Below are 19764 nucleotides of genomic sequence, written 5' to 3'. Positions count from 1 at the left end.
TTCTGGGGCACAGCCCCTGCAGCTGCAGGTGGTCCCCGAAAGCTCCCGGTGCTTGTGCTCCCTTGGGCTGACCGGCGGAACCGCCGCAGTCCCACCAACGAAAAGGCGCTCTGGGCGGCTTGCCCGGGCAGTGCCTAAAAACTGTGGTGTGGTGGCCTTCCTTCAGCTCGCCCGAACAACTGCTTCAATTCCCCCACTTTACCTTAAAACGACCTTACGTTTTTAGCTGATTTTGGTTTGGTACCTTTCTTCCAGACACCCCTGAAGAAGACTAATGCCCTCATTGCACAGATGGGAATAACCTTCCTAAATGCAGTGAGTGTTTACATTAACTCTGTACTACTGAGGTATATGCATTTGTGTAGTTTATGTCTTAGGTAATTTAAAATCTCAAAACTGGTAATAGTTGTACAAAGTCTGTACATATGTGTGTAGTTTTTTTAAATTCAATCTCTAACTACTTTTAGGTCACAAAATGAATACAGCTCTAGGTCATGTTCAGAATCTGAGAGGGAAAGTTTCACTTTCTAAAAGTGCTTGTGCTGACTGCCTTAAGCTGTAAAATAAAATTGAGTAATCTGAATATTTTTATTACAAACTGAGAAGCAGTAGAAGCTACTCAAAACTTTCAGCTTTGTGCATGCTGAAAGCCCATGTCACTCATTCCGTGTTCTAATATTTTGCCATGGCTAAAATAATGGAGTGAATGAACTGGTAAAGTGTTTTAATGGATACTTGCTGCTGTGTAAGAACAATATCTGATCTGTAATGGGGGGGCAAATGGGGTTGAAGAGCATATGATGCAGAAACCTAAAACCAGTTTCATGTGCAGCTTTCCACTAGTGAAAATACTTGGGATGTAATTCTTTGTGTCTAAAAAGGAGTATGCTGGTCAACTTTTTAATCAACCTATTAGCTGATATCTCAAAACTGCAAATTATGTGGAAAAATTGTTTTACAATATCAGTCTTGTATCTCTTCATCCTGTCTTTCCAGTATGTTCCCAGTGCACTTTGCTGTCCCAGCCGAGCTAGCATTTTAACAGGAAAATATCCACATAATCATCATGTTGTCAATAACACTCTGGAAGGAAACTGTAGCAGCAAGTTATGGCAGAAGATCCAAGAACCATACACCTTCCCAGCGTTGCTCAAAACTATGTGTGGTTATCAAACGTTCTTTGCTGGAAAGTATTTGAATGAGGTATTTTGTGCCCCCTTTTTTTTTTTACTGTGATGCAGTTCATTTGCATTTGTCCACCTTCCTAAAACTTTCAGTGATTTTTGTATTTGTAGATGATAGTGGGTCCCCAGAAAGTTTAAAATGCTGTTACTTGAATGAACAGTTCTCTTTAAGATGGTGTAAATATGATACAAAGTTCAAATCTTTAACTTAACTTGGTTAAAATCAGGTTCTGTAGGTGCCTGAATGTTTTTAAAAGTTAATTTTGAACAGATGATGGATCCAAAGACTTTTTTTAGTATGTTCACATGTCTTAGTTGTTAGATATGATGATGGGGGGAAATGGATAAATCATTGGTGTGTGGTATTGAAGAACACTATCAAGCCAATGCCAGACCAGGCACAATGTTAGAATAATGTTAAAGAAAAAAATCGGTTTATCTCAATATTCCTGGCTGATATATCCCCCTGAATCGGAGGACTATTTTCTTTTTAGCAGTTAATATGGTATTTTAAATACTAAATGTCCCCTGAGGCAAACTCATTGGGAGAACAGATACTATTGGGACTCTTTACAGAGGTTACCCGATGCTTTATTACTGAATCACTTGAATGTGTGTGCTTTTGTTTTGTTTTTTTTTTTCTGTTTTTAACTAAGCTGTGGTTTGTCATAGTTAATGGTAAGCTGTAAAATTCAGATCTAGGATCAGGTGTTCCTCTTATGTGATGGAATTGTATTTGGAGACAGATGGGTTACAGGGTTCTTGATGGCATTGTTTTCCTTGCATCTCTTGGTGGAAAATGTTGGTTGTATAATAGAATAACGGAACATGAATTTTCATAGCCAGGCACAAATTTGTTTCTGCTGATGTTACTGAGGCAGCTAGAGGAAGGGAAACTTATCTGGCTTCCTCTGAGCATCCCTTGACTCAGCATAGTGTCCTGCCCCTGCCGCTAGGCGAGCCATGTAGATGGGAGAGGGCAGCCCTGAGAAAACCCGTTGTGTTGCTCTGAGGCACCCTCTGTTTTGAGTCTGGCACTGATTCAGCAGCTACTTTCTTTTTTTTTGCTGGCTTAAAGGCCATTTGTTGTAGGTTATTTGGCACCGAGGTGACAAGAGACTAGCATTGCTTAAAGTTCGCATGCCTTGTGGGGGAGGATGATGGAAACTGTAGGTCTATGCAAAATTTTCTTTAGTATCTTGTGAACTGTTATCACAAAGCCTAAGACTGTCTTCTTGTGTGTGTGTTTTGATCACCTCTCACTACCTGATGTTGTACTGCATGTTGTCCAGCACTTTTGCGTATTTTCATGTGTGGAGTAGAACAGGGAATAAAATTTAAAATTTATTGGTGAATGCCAAGCTTTGAGTTACTGTCTTTCTAGTTATTTAACTCTGGTTTCTTCAACAAGCTATACATGTGTTTTTATATGCATATGTATTTGTTTTTTTCCATTCTGAAATCGAATTTGGCTTAATGCAGTTTCTGACTAGTGTTGAATAAAGCCTGTGAATATGAAACATAATTTTTATCTTTTTTTCATCATAATTGAAACTGTGAGTCATGGTCTGTCTTTTTTTTCAGTATGGTGCAGAGGCTGCAGGGGGAGTAGGTCATGTCCCTCCTGGATGGAGTTTTTGGTATGCATTGGTATGTGACCATTTTATTTTTTAATACTTAATTTTGGTTGCTTTGTAATCCAGTTTGTGTTCTAACTTCCCTTTGGTCATGAAAGAGCAGACAAAGAGCATCTAACAACTTACTGCAAATTTTCTTCCCTTTTTTCCTTTGTTGCATATCAGATCCTTGGCTTTCACAAAGGCAACTCCTACTAAGGTACCTCAGGAAAACCTCTGACTTGTAAAGCCAAAGCAGTGTGAGAGAGCACTAAAATACCTGTTGGAGATCAGTTCTGAGAATTCTTGCAGTGTCCTTGTGACAAATACTTGTTGGCAGCTCATTTTGCTTGTTTCAGGAAATGAATGTACATGTTACTTTGTATAAATATGCACCTGACCTTTCTTTTTCACAGGAGAAAAATTCAAAGTACTACAACTATACTCTTTCAGTAAATGGCAAAGCACGAAGGCATGGTGAGAACTACAGTGTAGATTATCTGACAGATGTACTGGTAAGAAATTTTGCAACACCTGTGTTACAGAAGCTGCTTATGACCAGATAATGCCTTGTGCTGGGGACTTGGGAAGGGGTGGGGATGATAACTTGTTAGGCTGTATTAGTTCGTAAATATGTGATTGTGCTGTTGTGATGGTGGGTGGGCATTAATCAGCAGAGCAAGACTCTGGGTGTATTTAGAAGTGACAAGTTTGTGTGTATGAGCTGTGGAGAAAAAAGGGATTCCAGCTGCCCATTTGCTATCCAGTAACCCCACTGAGAGGTTAATACTGACTGCTGCGGTGCATGTGGAGCATGATGGTTGTAGGCAATGTCTTAAATTACTTCATAGAAGGATGTATTTCATTACAACAAACAACTTCTCTAACAAATTAACTGGGCCAAGATTTCAGTGTGAAGTTAAGCGTGTAAAAATAACTTTACACTGTGATTTGTTTGTTAGATATTATGATATGTCAGTATCTTGTAACCTCTAACTAGTCAAACTGATAACTTGGAAATATCAAAGGCTAATTGACCCTTCATGGTGTGTGAGGGCAATGTATGGACTGTGCCAAAATGTGTAGCTGACCAGAGGAGTCTTTAGCCTCTTTACCCTCTTAAGGTAAAGAGAGGTAACAAAGATATCAAATATTTAAAGGAAAGTTGGAAGAGTTATTTCAGCTCTCTTGAGGTCCTGTTTAGCAAGTAGTATTAGCTTGGAGAGTGTTTTTTTTTTGAAGTGGGGGGGAAGTGTTCCCCCTGCCTGCCAAGCCAGAGTCTTAATTTGACATGCTGTTTAAAGTGTATGAGTTGGTAGTGCTGGGAGCTTACATGCAGCACTTCAGGAAAGTTCTTCTCCGAGTAGTCTCCTCGTGCAGTCAATTTGTAGTCTTCCACTGAGACTCTAAGGAGTTTCATTCCAGTGGGTTCTTGAACAGACACAGCTGCTTACCAGGAACAGAACCGATCAATGTTTCTTAGCGTACTGAACAGCTGTATGATTAAATTTAGACTTAGGCTGTCTACAGCTGGATTGGAATTGATAGAACAGAAGTGAGACTATCGTATCACTGGCATTGTACTGATCTTTTTTGATCCTTCAGCAGCTCGTAAGCATTTTGACTAATAGGTCATTGCTGCATAAACCTCTTCCTTGTGGTGTGTTACCTGTTGATACAGAATTGTATTATGATTTTCAGTGTGTTTCATTCTACCTTCTGCCTGTAGGTACCAAATGTATATCCAGCATTTCAGAGCTAGTGTTTGAGTTTAATTCACTTGATGGGCAGTGCACAGGAGTAAAGTGCTTATGCAAAGTTTGTGTTGCTTGATGTGATGCACAAGCTTTCTTGTCCTGACTAAGGACATCTGGGTACTTAAGTCTGGTATTAAGAACACCTGAATCTGTCTACTGCAGTCCTGACATGTTGCAGTTTAAGCTCCTAACAAAATAGTTTACCTGCATCATACAGGTAAAATAAACATCAGGTTTTCGAACTTCACACAGTTCTTATCCTCCCTTAACTCTGTTGTCATATAACTGAAGTCCAGTCCCACTTGCTGAGATGTAGAAGATAGGAGGAAGGAAGGGTAGGGAATTTCTACTGTATTGTTTCTTCTAGAAAAAGAAAAGGATATGCAAAATAGGGTATACTAATCAGACAGGAAAGGAAAATGCTGCAAGATTTGAACAGTGAGGAACTCCTCTGTGAGTAGTACCTTTGAAGCTTTCATTTCAAAGGCTGACCAAAGGAAGGCCAAAAATAGAACTCTCAATCTTCTCTAACTTCCTACTTGAAATTGCATAGGCTGAAACGAAAACGAAAGTGCAGTGAAGTGGCATGAGTGAGTGGAGTTTGGCACTCTCCTTCACTAGAGCTTCTGGCTTCATCAACAGAAATGTGGCATCCCTTAGAAACTAGGAGCTTGCTACAGAATGAGCCTGCACTATAAATGCTGGGGCTGAAAAACTTTTTCAGAACTATTGCCATTTCTGAAGACAATTGAAACTGCTACACTGGGATCTATCAGGCAGGAGATGACACTGAGATCCTCAAAAAGCCTCAGGCTGTGTTAAAGAAAGCTCCAGTTCTACTCGAAAGCAGAGTTTAGGAGGATTTTGTTGATACTTGGAATAAGCACAAATTTTTTTATGTGCTTTCCAGGTCTAAATAATGCAAAGTTCTGAAGTAGAAAGCAGTTCAGAGATGAGGGACAAATGATTTGTTTGACATGAACACTTGTGTGTTTTTTTTATCATGAGCTGCTTTTCTGGACACTTGTAGATGAGCAAGCAATAAGTTACTGAAATAGTTTAAATGTTCCCAGTACTACCAAGCTAGAAATAAGTTATGAATGTCTAGTTTGGATTTTTCGAATACTTGCTGTTTTCCTCTGGGGGTATGACTTTTCTTCTCCAACAAAACTGTTCACAGGCCAACATGTCATTGGACTTTTTGGAGTATAAATCTAATTTTGAACCCTTCTTTATGATGATCTCGACCCCAGCACCGCACTCCCCTTGGACAGCTGCTCCACAGTATACAAAGAGTTTTCAGAATGTCAGTGCACCAAGGAACAGCAATTTTAATATTCATGGCAAGGTAAGCTAACTAGCAAGAATCTGCATAGATTTACTAGCTTAGGAGAGCAGTAGGCAATGACCCTGACTTGCATATTAAGTTTAAACAGTGAGAAGAATAGGCTAATACTGTGACTACTGGTTATTTAGTTGTGTTAACCAGCCTTTCAGGGTAAGATATGTTTATTGTGACTTTGAGATTTTTGCATACCAATGTTTTGTGAATAAAGAAAAAGTAGTGGCAAAAATGATAGGGCAGTACAATGGAATTATGATTGTTAAATGGAAAAAAAGTTAATTCTTTGTCCAATTTCCAGACTTTTCTGAAGTTCTTAAAATGTTCTTTCATTGCTCTTGGTATGTTCAGGAGGACACGTAGGTAGTGTGCTACACAAAGGCTCAGGTGAGGAATGGTGAGAGCCCTGTCTTCCTGTACAAATCTGCTCACATGGGTGGGTAGCCCATTACCTGAGCTTCTGACAAAGCTGCCCCTAGCTGTCGAGCATATCAGGCTAACCAGAGGGCATCATGAAATCATGAACGACAGGGCCCAGGGTCACAAAGGACTTTGAGAACTTGCCTTTCATTTGTTGAAATGACCTGTAACCAGAATTGCTGAGCCTAATGGTACAAACTTGCAGACGTCCTTGTGACAGGGCAGTACCTTCCACTGCCAGTAAACTTGGCCAAATACGGTCTAGCTCAGACTAATCCGCTGCTACTTACTCTGCCAGTAAGTGAAAGTCGCAAACAGTTAATCTGGTGAGACATTTAACTTACGGAGGTCTTGTGGTTTTGATTCAATTAGTTTAAAACTCGCTACTGTTCAGCATTCAACTGACTCACTTCAAGATTTGCTCCTAATCTTAAGAGATACTATTGCCTAAATGCCTATCTGGAGCCCAGTGATACCTCTTCTAAGGTCACTGTGACTTGTGTAGTACAGGGTGAAACTTGGTTTTTAGCTGAGCATTGTAGCTCGCAAAATGACCATGTGCTTATCAGCATGGTATAAACACATGAATGAAAGGGGAGGAAAGGGCTGCAAGCAGTAACGAATACTTCAGCCCAACCTGTTAAGCATTGAACTGGGGAGTGAGAATCGGACCTTTTTTCTTCTTGCTCCAGAAAAGGGTCCCTAACTTTGTCTTAGACTTCATTACTGGAATAACTGAATGCTTTTAAAATAGTGAGCCAGAAAACTTGACCAGCAAAGTCATCAGTTAGACAAAAAATACAGCATGGGAGTTCACTTATGTGGAGCAAAAGCAGAAGCTCTGCATATGCCTATATAATATAAAACAAAATAACAGACTTGCTTAATGTTTTGTATTTAGTATCTGTGGATGCAGCAATTTTACTAGGTTTCACAGTAGGAACAGACTAGCATTACCAGTCTTCCTAGAAACAAAATAGCTACAATCATTAAATTAACAGTTGTTAACAATGTTAAATTAACAGTGTGCATTTCTGTAATCAGCAGCATTGTGGTCTTGAAGCCTAACTCTTCTCTGAGCTTCACTGTTTTCTAGGACAAGCACAATTCCTGCAATAGCAATAAACATGTACATAGGCTCAGACGCTCAAGTCATTGATGTTGTAATGCTTGGTAGACAGTCTTGCATTGTACAGTCTTGATTCCTAAATTAACGTTGCCTAGCTTCCTTATACAGCATGTGGGCAAGGGGTGCTAAAAGGATTCTGCTATCTATGCAGAATCTCTGCATGAAAAACAGGAGTTAAGTTGTTGTCAGACTCTGGCCGGTGGTGTGCACTTTGATTTCTACTTGGGATCCTCAGCTATGAACTATAGCAAGTGATAGGTAGCTGTCCAGTATCCCAAGGAGGACTATTGATAGCCCAGATGAGTGGTTTAGCTAAGCCCTTCTGAGAGAGAAGCTGATTAAGATATGTGTTGGGTAATTCTCTTGCATGCAGTGTTTTTCCTGCAAAATTGGAGCACAGCTGAGTTCAGATTCTGCTGGCAAGATATGGTATGTGGTCTCAAGGACTCCTAAACTTTCTTTGGGAATGCGACATAAGGTGGCAGCAGGATTGGTGGACAGCTTTGTATGTAACTGGTGAAGGAGACTTGACAGGGACTGACAAGGAAGCAGATTTGAGGACTCTGAGTATGAAGTTTACTGAAATCCACAAAGATGTTTAGGTGTTTTGAGAAGTTCATGAAAATTTAGAGAAAGGTAGAAAGAACAAAATACTCCAGAGAAGAGGAAGATTCTCCTGCAATAGGTGACTGACTTGTCTCAGTTACCCAGCAGGGCTGTGCCTTATGGAAGGCCCTCTCCTGAGCCCACCTCCTGTGAAAGGTGGCTGGTGCACAGGTGACATGGCCAGCTTCTTTGTTCTCTGTAGAACTTCTGCTGAGTCAGTGATGGAGTTTGTGATGTCTTCCAACCAACATATAAGTCCTAGGTGTTTGGTCTTGATTATCCTGTGAGTTTTCTTGCTGAGATAGACTTAGTGTCTCTGCCATAAAAGAGAGATCTGAATACAACTGAATTAAAATAAACTGGACACGGTACTCAGTCTCCATGCCAAAAATCTTCCCTTCAGTCTACAAGAACAGAAAACAGGAGAACTGAATAATTGCAGGAGATATGAGTCACTTCATTGTGAGTCCCTTAAGCCTGAGCCTGTTCAGAGTCATTCGCTTGTGACAAGAGGGAAATTGCATAAATGAGAGGTTCTACGGAGAGGAGTGACCAACTAAATACAGGCTGAAGCTGAGAGTGGTGAGAGGGTCATCTCTGACCTATTAAATGAAAAAGTGTAAAGCTGCATTGACATGACTTTCTCCTTTATTCTGCTCCCCACTAATACTAGCCTTCAGGTTCTTCACAACAGACCTTCCCGTGTCTTTGTACAGCAACTGACCCAGTTCAGACTGGTGCTTCAGGATGTGGGAGTATCACTTGTCATAGGAGTTGGGTCATCCCCATTAATATAGGGGATGGCTGAGAGAGGCTGTTCCGGAAAGTTGGGGATGTGGCTAGAAGAATCATTAACACTTCAGCAAAATAAACGCTCTTGTTCAAGAGTAAAAAAAAAAAATCCAGATAGAAAGGTAATGCTCCCCACAGTAGTCTCCAGCCCTGAATTCATAAGGCTACCAAGAATCTGATAGTGGCACCATTACAGCTCTTTGTCCTCACAAGTCCATAAATTGGGTAGTCCTAGTTGCTTTTGATGCAGGAGTTTTTCCTCACTTCTACCTATGTCAGGACCCTCACAAATCTAGGTCCCAAAAGAACCTCACTTTGACAAACAAGTGCAATCTTACAGTGCTGCTCAATCCTTCATATTTTTCTCCATCAGACCTGCCTCAGGCTATCTGACTTTCATATCTGGGAGAGCCTTGCCTGGCTCCTTTCACAAATTTCTTCCCTGAACTACTCTGAAAATATTCACAGCTATTTTCTTCTCACTAAGGGCTGAGCATAATGAAGTTGTGATATATTCAACTCTTGCAACTTAGATTTTACATGAACCAAAAGGGGAAACTGGAGTCAGATCTGTTTGATAGCATTGCCTGGATATTTCACAGGAATCACATGGGTGTTCCACCCTAAACATTTCTGTTGTAATTGGCCTAAGAAAGGTATAAAAGCTGGTACTTCTCTCCTACACTAATCTTTTTGTTCTTTTTCTTTAGAACAAGCACTGGTTAATTCGACAAGCAAAGACTCCAATGACTAACTCCTCAATACAGTTTCTTGATGATGCTTATAGAAAGCGGTAAGTATTTTTTTTTTTGTGCTTAAGATTTCTACTCAGAATTTTTATTGTTTTTAAAAAAGGGTATTTTTTTTAAAAGGGTTGTAGTAAGTCTGACAGTAGATGTCAAATTACCTGTAATAGTTCTCTGGCATCTGTCTCAGCAGACCTGACTTCTGGTTCACTTTTTGCAAAGGAACTTGCCATTGACTTCAGAAATATTTTTATTATCATAAGAAAAAAAAGGTCATGCTCGGTGTCTCTACTGCTTCTCTTTCAGTGCACAACAGGTTGTCATACCTTCTACTTCACTTGAATTCCAGATTCTTATGTGATGTACATCAAATATGATCCATTTATCTGCCAGCTAACCTGATTTATTAACCTTGGCTCTCAGTCTGTGGTCTTTTTATGTGGGAATACCTGACTGGCTGAGGCACGTGCTTGATACTTTTTTTATAAAAGGATATGTGGGGAGTAATGTGAAGGTACAGCTTGTTCCCCCTTTCTAATAGAAAGGGAAAGGTATTTGTTTACACTGTAGGTATAATTTCTTTTAAAGCTCTGAAAGAAACATTAATTTAAGTGTTAAACTCTGTTTTGAGCAGCTATTAGGCATTCGCTTGTCACTTTGGAGGTGGAAAGTCAAGTTTTTTTCAGGCTCTTGCTTTATAGAACATGAAGGTAAAATTATGCAACAAAACCTTACATTAAGCCTGGAGACAACAGAATCCAAGAACTGAATTTAATTAATTCAGCATAATACTAGTTTGTGGAGGCTTGTTACCACCTTATCAGAAGCAGGCACTTGTCTCAATGGCAGACCCCATGGCAAAGGAAATAATAACTTGTAGCAGTTCAAGGCTCTAGACGCACAGGAATAATGGGCCCTGATAATTGCATGAGTAATACAAAATAGCTGATGTAGTTTCAAGCAGAAAGGATCCCATATAGACAATAAAATTCACGGCAGTCTTGTATTTTAATATTAAAAACTAGATATAAAGAACTAATAACAAGTGACCTTGCAGGAGAGAACTCTTTGCCACTGTGTTGCTTCAAAGTTGGTCTTTACTGTCTCCAGATAAGAAGTAATCAGCATTTTGACGTCTTTCTCAGACACCACAGAATAAAATCAACAAGAACCGAAGACAAACAGTCTATCTCTATCTTAAACTGCAGCCTCAAATAGTACAGCGTAGTAATCTATGCAATTTGTTTTCAGAATTTGCAATCAAAATAATCTACTTACCGTGTGTTCACTGACTTGAAGCAGAATACGAATGCCCCACTTGCGGTCAAAATTACTGTAAATTTTTCATGCTCTAATATGAATTACTTTGTTTCTGTATAGGTGGCAAACTCTGCTGTCAGTAGATGACCTGATAGAAAAACTAGTGAAGAAGCTGGAATTGAATGGAGAATTAGACAATACATACATCTTTTACACATCAGACAATGGCTTCCACACTGGTAAAATTTTCCCTGCTTGATGAATATTTGTAGAAGATCAGGAGTTGTGTAACATTTCACCCTCATGACCACTCGGGAAAATGGGAAAAGCAGCTGTGGAAAACTGTAGACATGAGAAGTACTGATTTGAGTTGCAAAACAATCTGGAGTTGCAGTGTGGGGTGTTTGGGGATTTTATTGTTTGGTTGGGTTTTGTTTGGTTGCGGTTTTTAGCCTGAATCTCTGCTGCTGTATCCTGGTATACATAAAATGAGGACAGAAATGGAGGAAGGGTCTCTCTGTTCTGTAGGAAGAGTTGCCATGACAGTTCACCAGCGAAAATCTGGCAAAGCCCTGTGTATATAATTTTGTACAACTAAAATTGCAGCATCTAAGCTGTTAAACTTTTTAAGATACAGCTTATACTTTGAAGTTGTTTGTTCCTATCCTCCACTTCGTTAATGTGGTTCAGGTTAAGAATCTCTTCTGACTTCTTAAAAAAATTGGTTGCTGGAAATTATGTAAAACTAGACTCTTAAAATATAAACCAAGAAGCCATTTAACTTTTTCCATTTTTTATTGTATAGGCCAGTTTTCTTTGCCAATAGACAAACGGCAGCTGTATGAGTTTGATATCAAAGTTCCATTGCTAGTTCGAGGACCAGGGATAAAACCAAATCAGACAAACAAGGTGAGAAAGAAGGGAAATCAGAGTACGGGTTTACTTCTAATATTGTTTCACAATTATCAGCTTTAGGTAATAAATTATTCTCCTGCTTATTTATGTAGCAGTGAAATGAAATATACGGAGTGGTAGAAGGTGCAAAGGACCTCATTCTAAAAAGCTGTGTGCTCTTGCTTGAGTCAGTAAATTTAAGTAATTGCAGGCTACAGAAATAAATGAAGTGTGAAGCTTGCTTTCCAAAGACTCTACCCTGCTTGTGAACGTTACAGGGTCCATTGGCCTATAAAGATGAAATTAAGTAGTGTTTAGGTGTACCTAAAATTACAATCACTTACAATAGAGAAGTCTCATTACATCTGTTGTGTTCTGGTCTTCTGAAGTAAGTTTTCCTCACCCTGCAGATGCTTGTTGCAAATATTGATTTGGGTCCCACTATTCTGGATATCGCAGGGTATGACTTGAATAAGACCCAGATGGATGGGATGTCGCTGTTGCCGCTGTTGGTGAGTAGACTGACAGGGACAGTAACCAATAATTCTTGCAGGGTTTATTCTTCAAAGTGAATACTACTTCATTCAGTAGACTCGGTTGACTCATAAGCCAGAGTCTTCCCTTGACAGCATTTTCACACAAGATGTTCATAGCTTAGTGAAAAAAGTAGGCATGCTGTTTAAATGCAGATGTATTTTGATAAGCTTTACAACTTTGTGGTCATTTTGTAATAGAAAGTTGCATCATCCTTTGGCTAATCCTGCCATTTGTAATAATTCCTGTTTTGAAGGATGTGTCTTGTTTCCACCTTGTATCCTCTCTCCCCTTTTCCTTAAGATTTCTCAGCATAGACATAGGAGAAAGGCAGACTGCTCTTAAATCTTTGGTTTGCCTCAATTTTGAGTTGAACTATTGTTTCCTCCTAAACTCTGGAAAAATGTGTGTGTTCTTATAAGTAAACCTGACCTTTCCAATAAGTGAGCAGAAGCCTGTTTAAATAAAGCTGCTTGAAGCTGATCCTTTTAGTTTTAATTAAATTTAGTCTATAAATTTCCTTACTTGGAAATGTAGGAGATCATCCAGATTTAAAACAGTGCTTTGCTTTTAAAACCTTGTATCCAAACCTTAAGCTGTTCTTTAGACAGAAGCAGGTAAAAGTTTAAACTTTGATGGAGTCAAAACTGTGAAACTCATTGTTTTGCTGTATGTACCTGTAATGGTGCTCTATATTAACTTTAAACTTCTTTCTCCCTCTATCTTTTAAAATGCATCTACAAATAGAGCAGCTTAAAACTTAGTTGCTTCTTAAAGCTGTTTATCTTTTCTTATACCAAATGTATCTTTCCATCTCTGATATAAACCAAAGAGAAGCAGCCTTGCTGCAGGGATCTTGTCTGAAATATAGTCGTATCTGGCCGTGTGACTCCGATTTGGTATCACTGCATGATTCTTTAGAAACCGAAGATAGCACTTTAAATCCTCACAAGAAAGTGTACTGATATTTTTGGAGTTAGATCCTCATCTTCCAGTTACACAAGACATTCTAACCTAAGGCTAAATATTATTTTAACACTGACTCAAACTAGGGACCAGGACTCAAACTGCCTTGTAAGCAGTGTTAGTGTTGCACCAGGCATGAAGAATTTCTTTTTTCACAGTGCACTGGATACTAAGTCATGTTAACCTCTTGTCCTAGAGGGGAGACAAAAATGTGACATGGAGATCAGACTTCCTGGTGGAGTACCAAGGAGAAGGATACAATGGCAGTGATCCTACCTGTCCTGGCCTAGGACCTGGAGTCACAGTAAGCAAGACAAGAGTTGTTAATATTAGAAAATAGCTCCTGAATTAAACCTATGTGCTGTGTGGACTAACATAGTTCTATACTTAAGCTCCCAGTGTCTTGGTAAGTAGGAGCTAGCTCTGTAGGTCCTGTGCAGCATTTAGGAATCAAGGGGAGACATCCAGCCACACAGAACTCATGCATCCAAATGACCGTACAGAACACAGTCACCCTTTGAGTGGGAATCTGTAGGGCCTCAGGGCTGGAGAACTATGCAGGAAGGTGTGGTCTTGGCAAAGTGCGTGGCAGCAACATCATGTTCCTTCTAAACTTCCAGTGACCTCATTGCACAAGTTGTTGCCTTTAACTGTTATAGTCACTAGCTACTTCCTGAATCAAAGAAGGTTTGCTTTAAGTAAAGCATCCCATCGGTGTTGTCTTTAGTAGTGTGTTGCACTGTTCTTCTCAGTGTATGTACATTAGCTTCGCCAACAAAATGCCCTGAGTCATGGTGATGTCATTAACAACACTTTCTCATATTTAGAAGAGCTGAGTTTTTGCTTAAAATCCCCAGTGGTGACTTGCATGTGTTGGACTAAGATCCTGGCGTTCATCAGTTAATTGCGGTTGGCTTGAGCTGGTATAGACTCTATAGAAAGGATTGCTAGTTCATCTTCTTCTTTTGAAGTTCCTTCCCTCTGAAGTTCTTGCTCACTGCTCACTTCGCAGCACTGCTTCCCAGACTGTGTCTGTGAAGATTCCTATAACAATACATATGCTTGTGTAAGGACGCTGTCAACTTCCTGGGATCTGCAGTACTGTGAATTTGATGACCGGGAGGTAAGTCTCTGACTAGTAGATGTTATAACTGTTTGCAACTGTGCAAGCGACTGTCGGCACTCTTATCTGCTCTCAAGGTTTCCATAAAGTACTCTGAAAAGCAGATTAGTGTTGCTTGCAGGATAAACAGTGAAGTATTTATCTACTGGTGAGAATGTTTGACTGAAACTCTGGGATTCTGGGAAGAAAAGGAAAAGGGCGGCGAGGGAGGAGGGGGGAAGGAAGGGACACTAGCCTAAACTATGATTAATGCCTTCTGGTATCCCTTAACGGCCTCATGGGGAGCTGTGCTGGGACTGGGTTCAGTTCCCTGTCCTACCCTAATTCCATGTGGCAGAGTCTTCTGTAAGACAGGTGTTTTCTGCTACACTGTACCTCTGCTGTTCTTGTGTTCAGCTGCAACTCTTTTCCTTGGGAGGAACTGAAGTCCCAGGCTGATCGTTTCTCTTCTATTGCACACTTGTTTGCCTGGTAAAACAAGTATTTAAGTTACAACTGTGAGAAATGTCTCTAACCTTATCTCGTTTGGGTATAAGGGACATAATGTCCCCCCTTTCAGAAACTGTTCCAGTTCCACTAGTGGAGCACCTGCTGTATGCACACAACCTGGTGCGTTACAGGGTGGATCTTTGTTTGTGCCTGGTTGCTCCAGAAGCACGTTGGGTTTGAGGCAAACTGGGTCACAGATCTGATAAACCATGTTGTCAGCAGATGTGCAATAAATGCATAAATGGCAGGTATCCCCTGTTACCATGCCACCACACAAAACAGTTTTCTGGTAGTCTGCAACAAAAAACTTAAAGCAGGGGAGTAAATCCCACAAGATGTTTTTTGCAGTAAGATAGCAAGAAAGACTGTATAGGAGACCAAGATGCAGACTAGTAGACCCTGCTCTTCATTTTTCTACTTTCTGACAATTTATGATGAAGTTACATGAGCATTGCAGCCTTCTTCATAAAAGTAGACTCCAAAGTTGATCTGATAATACACTTCATGTCATTCTTTTTTTCCAGTAAGAAGGTATGACTGTGGCATTTCTGGGTCACTCAGCTTACCTGGGTCAGCTAAATTAAGACTAACGGTACTGGGAAGATGCAGCAATGTGGCTTTTAAAACCTTGCGGTGAACCTTACAAGAAAGCTTGCAATCAGTCTGTCTGGATGCATCTTTAAGTTAGACACAACTAACCCAGCCAGTTTTAATCAACATCATCTGCAGTCATGTGTCCTGCTCTAGCACAGACAAAACCTCAGCTGAATCCTTGAGATATTTTTGGCTAGTATTTGTCCTACAGAATGGTTTAGAGATTTAACGTATCAAAAAACAACTCTGCCCTAAAATCCTCCAGACGAACCTTACCAAAGCACACACGGGCACAAAAAGCTTTTTTGTATTAGGGTTATAGCATACTTGTATTCAGTGTATTCTGTACATGTAGTCAAGACACCCATCTGAATTTGACAGCTAGAAGTACCTGATGAGCACGTAATGGTGATGCGATGGTCATGAAATTGTGTGTTTTGAGATCCACTAATGAAAAGATGGATGGCTTAACCATGGCCTCTTGCAGTGGTCTTACAGTCATGAGTTCCATTCATGTGTTAGAAAAAAATCTGCAGCACAGCAGATGAGTACTTTAGGTGGAAGTGAAAACTTCTCCATCAGTACTGTACCATCGCAAAACTTTAGCTTTACCTACACCTTATGCTGCCTTTGACCACTTAGCCACGTGGCTAAATATGGCTTATGTGTGGGGATGCTGCAGCATAGTGGAAAATAACATTTGAGACTATTCGCTGTCATAAGGTGTTCTTCCCAAATAGTTTGAGTAAATGTTAATTAGCATTTAGGACTTAATGCAATGTAGGAATTTTCTTCTACAGGTGTTTGTGGAAGTGTATAACTTGACTGCAGATCCACACCAGATCAATAACATTGCTAAAACAATTGATCAAGAAATCCTAGAAAAGATGAACTATCGATTAATGATGCTGCAGTCCTGTTCAGGAGCAACTTGCCGTACACCAGGTGTCTTTGATCCCGGGTAAACACTGATTCAATTTATTATAATACTTTTAAATATAAGTATATATTTTTCAAATGAAGCTTTTATAGAGCATATTTGTGATGGTATATAGTATTACTGACATACATGCTGTTTAATATAGAAGCATCAAGAAAGCATCTATCTTTTTTAATGTTTAATCTCTATTTTAATTTAACCTACCAAATGTAACTTGATGGTATTAATACTACTACTTTAATCTTGTCAGCCATTGTTGACTTAGAATAGCTGAAGCTTACAGCTGTGCCAAGTAGTCAGAGACAGGGGACCTCAGGTTTGCCTGCAAGCAAGGAAAAGCTCTGCATGTTTCTGTAGGTGGGAATTTCCCAAATACTTGCTCTGATTGTTCCTGGAGATTCTGTTAGCGAAGAGTGTTTCCTGCAGGACCTAAGCTGTACATAATAGTCAGCTGTTGTAAGTAAATAGCACTTCTCACCTCAAAGTGCAGTCAGTCACCATTTGCACCGAACCTTTTTTTTTAAGTACTATTTTAAAATGTCCTTGCAGTTGTGCTAGGTAAGTTTGTAATTTGAGGCAGCAAAGCTTTCTGTTGGAGCACATCTCCTGAATGCTTAATGTTGTACATGCTGGTATGCTGTTGGTCTGTTGTAGCTAGTATTTATTTCTTTGGAGACTATCAACTCCTTAGTTGCATGTTGTCATAATTTGTCTGTTTTAATGTGTCAAGGGATTGTCCCTACTGCATACTGTTAAGAAAGCGACTATTCTTGTAGCTTTGTACCAGAGCTATTCTAGAAATAAGCTATTTCTAGAAGTGTCGGTCACTGAGGGCTAACTGTAGCTCACACAGACTCTCCTTCTTTCTATAGGTACCGGTTTGACCCACGACTTATGTTCAGCAACCATGGTGTTCGGGCTCGGAGGTTTTCTGCACGGTCCTTATAAGGCATTTTAGAGCCGCTTGCAATCAGCTCCCACTGACCAGTTTCTCCAGTGACTGCAGCGGGTCTGTCTTTGTAACTCTCCTCGATCACAGCTGGAAGACTTCTAATGGGCCATTCAAACCCTGCGTGGAAGAAAAACCCATGTCTTTAGCTGGTTGCCTTGTGCAATATGTATATTTTACAGCTGAACTGTAACTAAATCGTTAGGCACAGCTAATCTGTCTTGCTCAGATAGTTGATTACCACCTTTGTCTCTCAAGTACCTTTTCATATCACAGGCACAGAGGTGAACCTATGCCTATGAATTGGAACAGTTTATTTTGTTCTAAAAATCAAAAAATGCATATTTGAGTCAGGTTAGATAGGCAGGTGCTATTGCACAATAATGCTCACCCATATTCAGTGTCACAGAGTTTCTCAAAAGCTATGTTTAATTATAGGTTTCCTGTATTGAGCTCAAAGCTGTTACTGACAATAGCAAACTAGCCCAAGATAGTGTAGAAAGGTGTTAGTCGAAACTGTAGGATCTGACTAGCAAGTGTCTTGTGCAGGAATAAGATCCATATGCTAAATAGTCTTTTTCAAGGAGATCACTTCAAATGAGACCAATGAATTCTGTAGGTCAGCTCTGGTAGCTTGCGAACAAGAATGTAATTTCAACCTCCTTCTGGTTTGAAATGCTGGAATGGGTTACTATGTACTACTGAAAAACCTCTTAGGGTTTAGTATAGGCTTCCTAGTGAGTTAAACAAAAGAGTGTTGAGACTAACAAGTATTCAAACAAGCGTGCCTGTGTTTTGAGCTAACTCTTAAGTCTGTTTTAATATACGAACAGAAGTAATACTAAAAATCCATTAAAAAAACCCCAAGCCCCAGGACACCACAGTAAAGTTGATGTGTCTCTAACCTCCAAATATCTTGAGTTGCCTAACATCTTGTGTTATTTGATTCTTGAAGGTAAATTACTTTGAGAGCAAACTAGCTAAACAATAAATCATTGCTTACCAGAAGTTAGGCTAAGAGGGCTATTTTGGGCAGTTTAAGTGCTTCTTAGAATGTTGCTTTTTGGTTGAGACATAACTACTCAGAACCTGCAGTAAGTGGCCTTCACACCAAAGGACTGACGTCAGCTGTCTGGCTGCAGTATGTTATCATCTGGCTTCCCTTTGGAAGGGTGATGGTATCTTTTCAGCCTTCGGATTAGGCTTCTCTGAAGTGCAGCCATCACTTGCACCCAAACTTGAGTATCTTCCTAAATCTTGAAAAACATCCAAACATGTGTTGGTGTGTAACTTCTGTATAGATTCATTGGCAAAACACCTTCTAGAAGCACTGATTTGTGTCTTTCGCAAGACAAGTTTGTGTTGCTTGTGGGCAAATGAACTGTGTTATCAGGCAAGATAATCTTTCCCTTGTCAAACAAACTGTGGCACAACTATTTAGTTTTTCAGTTATTTCAGATCTTTTACCCAAATAGAGAGCATGATGATTTCAACTTCTGTCACACAAAACCTTCTACGAAGTAATCATTAAGTAGGCAACAAGGTATGATTCTTTCAGAACTCTGAAGGTGCAAACCCTGGTGCATAAATCCACAGACTGGATACAAGCAGTGCTACAGTAAGATAAGTTGAACTTTCTTTATCTTTGCTTTTCATTCTGAAGCACAGTTGTTGTCCTTCATGTAGCTTAGAGTTGCAAATTTCTGTGGTGGTCTACAGGTTAGATTTTACAGAGCTTTTTGTCTCAAACCTAACTCATTGTTTCAAATCTCTAGAGTGACCAAATAGTTGGAGACAAAAAAAAATCACTTGAAAGGTAACTTCTCAGCTGGAGCATCTATATAAATGCAGATGCTTTTGATTCTCAAACTACTTGCTGTGCTCCCACATACTCAGGACTTTTTTTTTCCTCCACTACAACTGTAGCATTATCCTGTTCTTTGTTTTTCAAGCCTTAGTATTGCCCACCAGTATCCTTCAGACTCTGTTTTGTCTTTAGAAACAAAACCAAAGTTGTTTCCAGGTTCTCAAGTGTTTTCTTGCATGCTGAGCTAAACATAAAGTTCATTTATGTAGTGTTTTGCTCAGATAATTCTAGCAACTTAGACTTGTTCTTCATTTAAACTTTATTTTGGTAGCTGGGTGGAGGCTAGAGTGAAATATACTGATTGCTGCACATTAAACCCTCAACAGTTCTATCAAATCTAGGTCATATGTATGTTTCTGCTTGAGTTCAGTTCCAGGGCATGTCATATGTTATGTTGCTTCTTAATAGAAAAAAAAAAAAACTTTATCATGGGTACAGATGTGTAACACTGTCTTTTTTTAAAGTGTTCTTAAGCTGTAACAAGGAAATTTTCTTTTGAATTATTTACTTTTTGCCTAATAACTAACATGGAATTTGACAGAACTGATATAGATTA

The 19764-nt window shown here is 39.6% G+C and overlaps 1 protein-coding gene across 1 annotated transcript; it reads left to right on the top strand.

Moving 5' to 3' along the window:
* Positions 1–255: 255 nt before the first annotated feature.
* GNS (glucosamine (N-acetyl)-6-sulfatase) lies at positions 256–17856 on the top strand (the record flags this gene model as incomplete). The annotated part of the gene is made up of 13 exons (XM_010290927.1): positions 256–315; positions 997–1203; positions 2769–2834; positions 3217–3315; positions 5738–5905; positions 9557–9639; positions 10973–11091; positions 11658–11761; positions 12157–12258; positions 13443–13550; positions 14259–14369; positions 16253–16413; positions 17265–17856. Coding segments are annotated over 13 exons (1464 nt in total), but the record flags the coding sequence as incomplete, so codon positions are not given.
* Between the last annotated feature and the right edge of the window lie 1908 nt (positions 17857–19764).

The sequence above is a fragment of the Phaethon lepturus genome, unplaced genomic scaffold (assembly GCF_000687285.1).
Source record: "Phaethon lepturus isolate BGI_N335 unplaced genomic scaffold, ASM68728v1 scaffold22197, whole genome shotgun sequence".
Classification (NCBI taxonomy): Eukaryota; Metazoa; Chordata; class Aves; order Phaethontiformes; family Phaethontidae; genus Phaethon; species Phaethon lepturus.
This window is presented reverse-complemented; position numbering and strand designations above follow the sequence as displayed.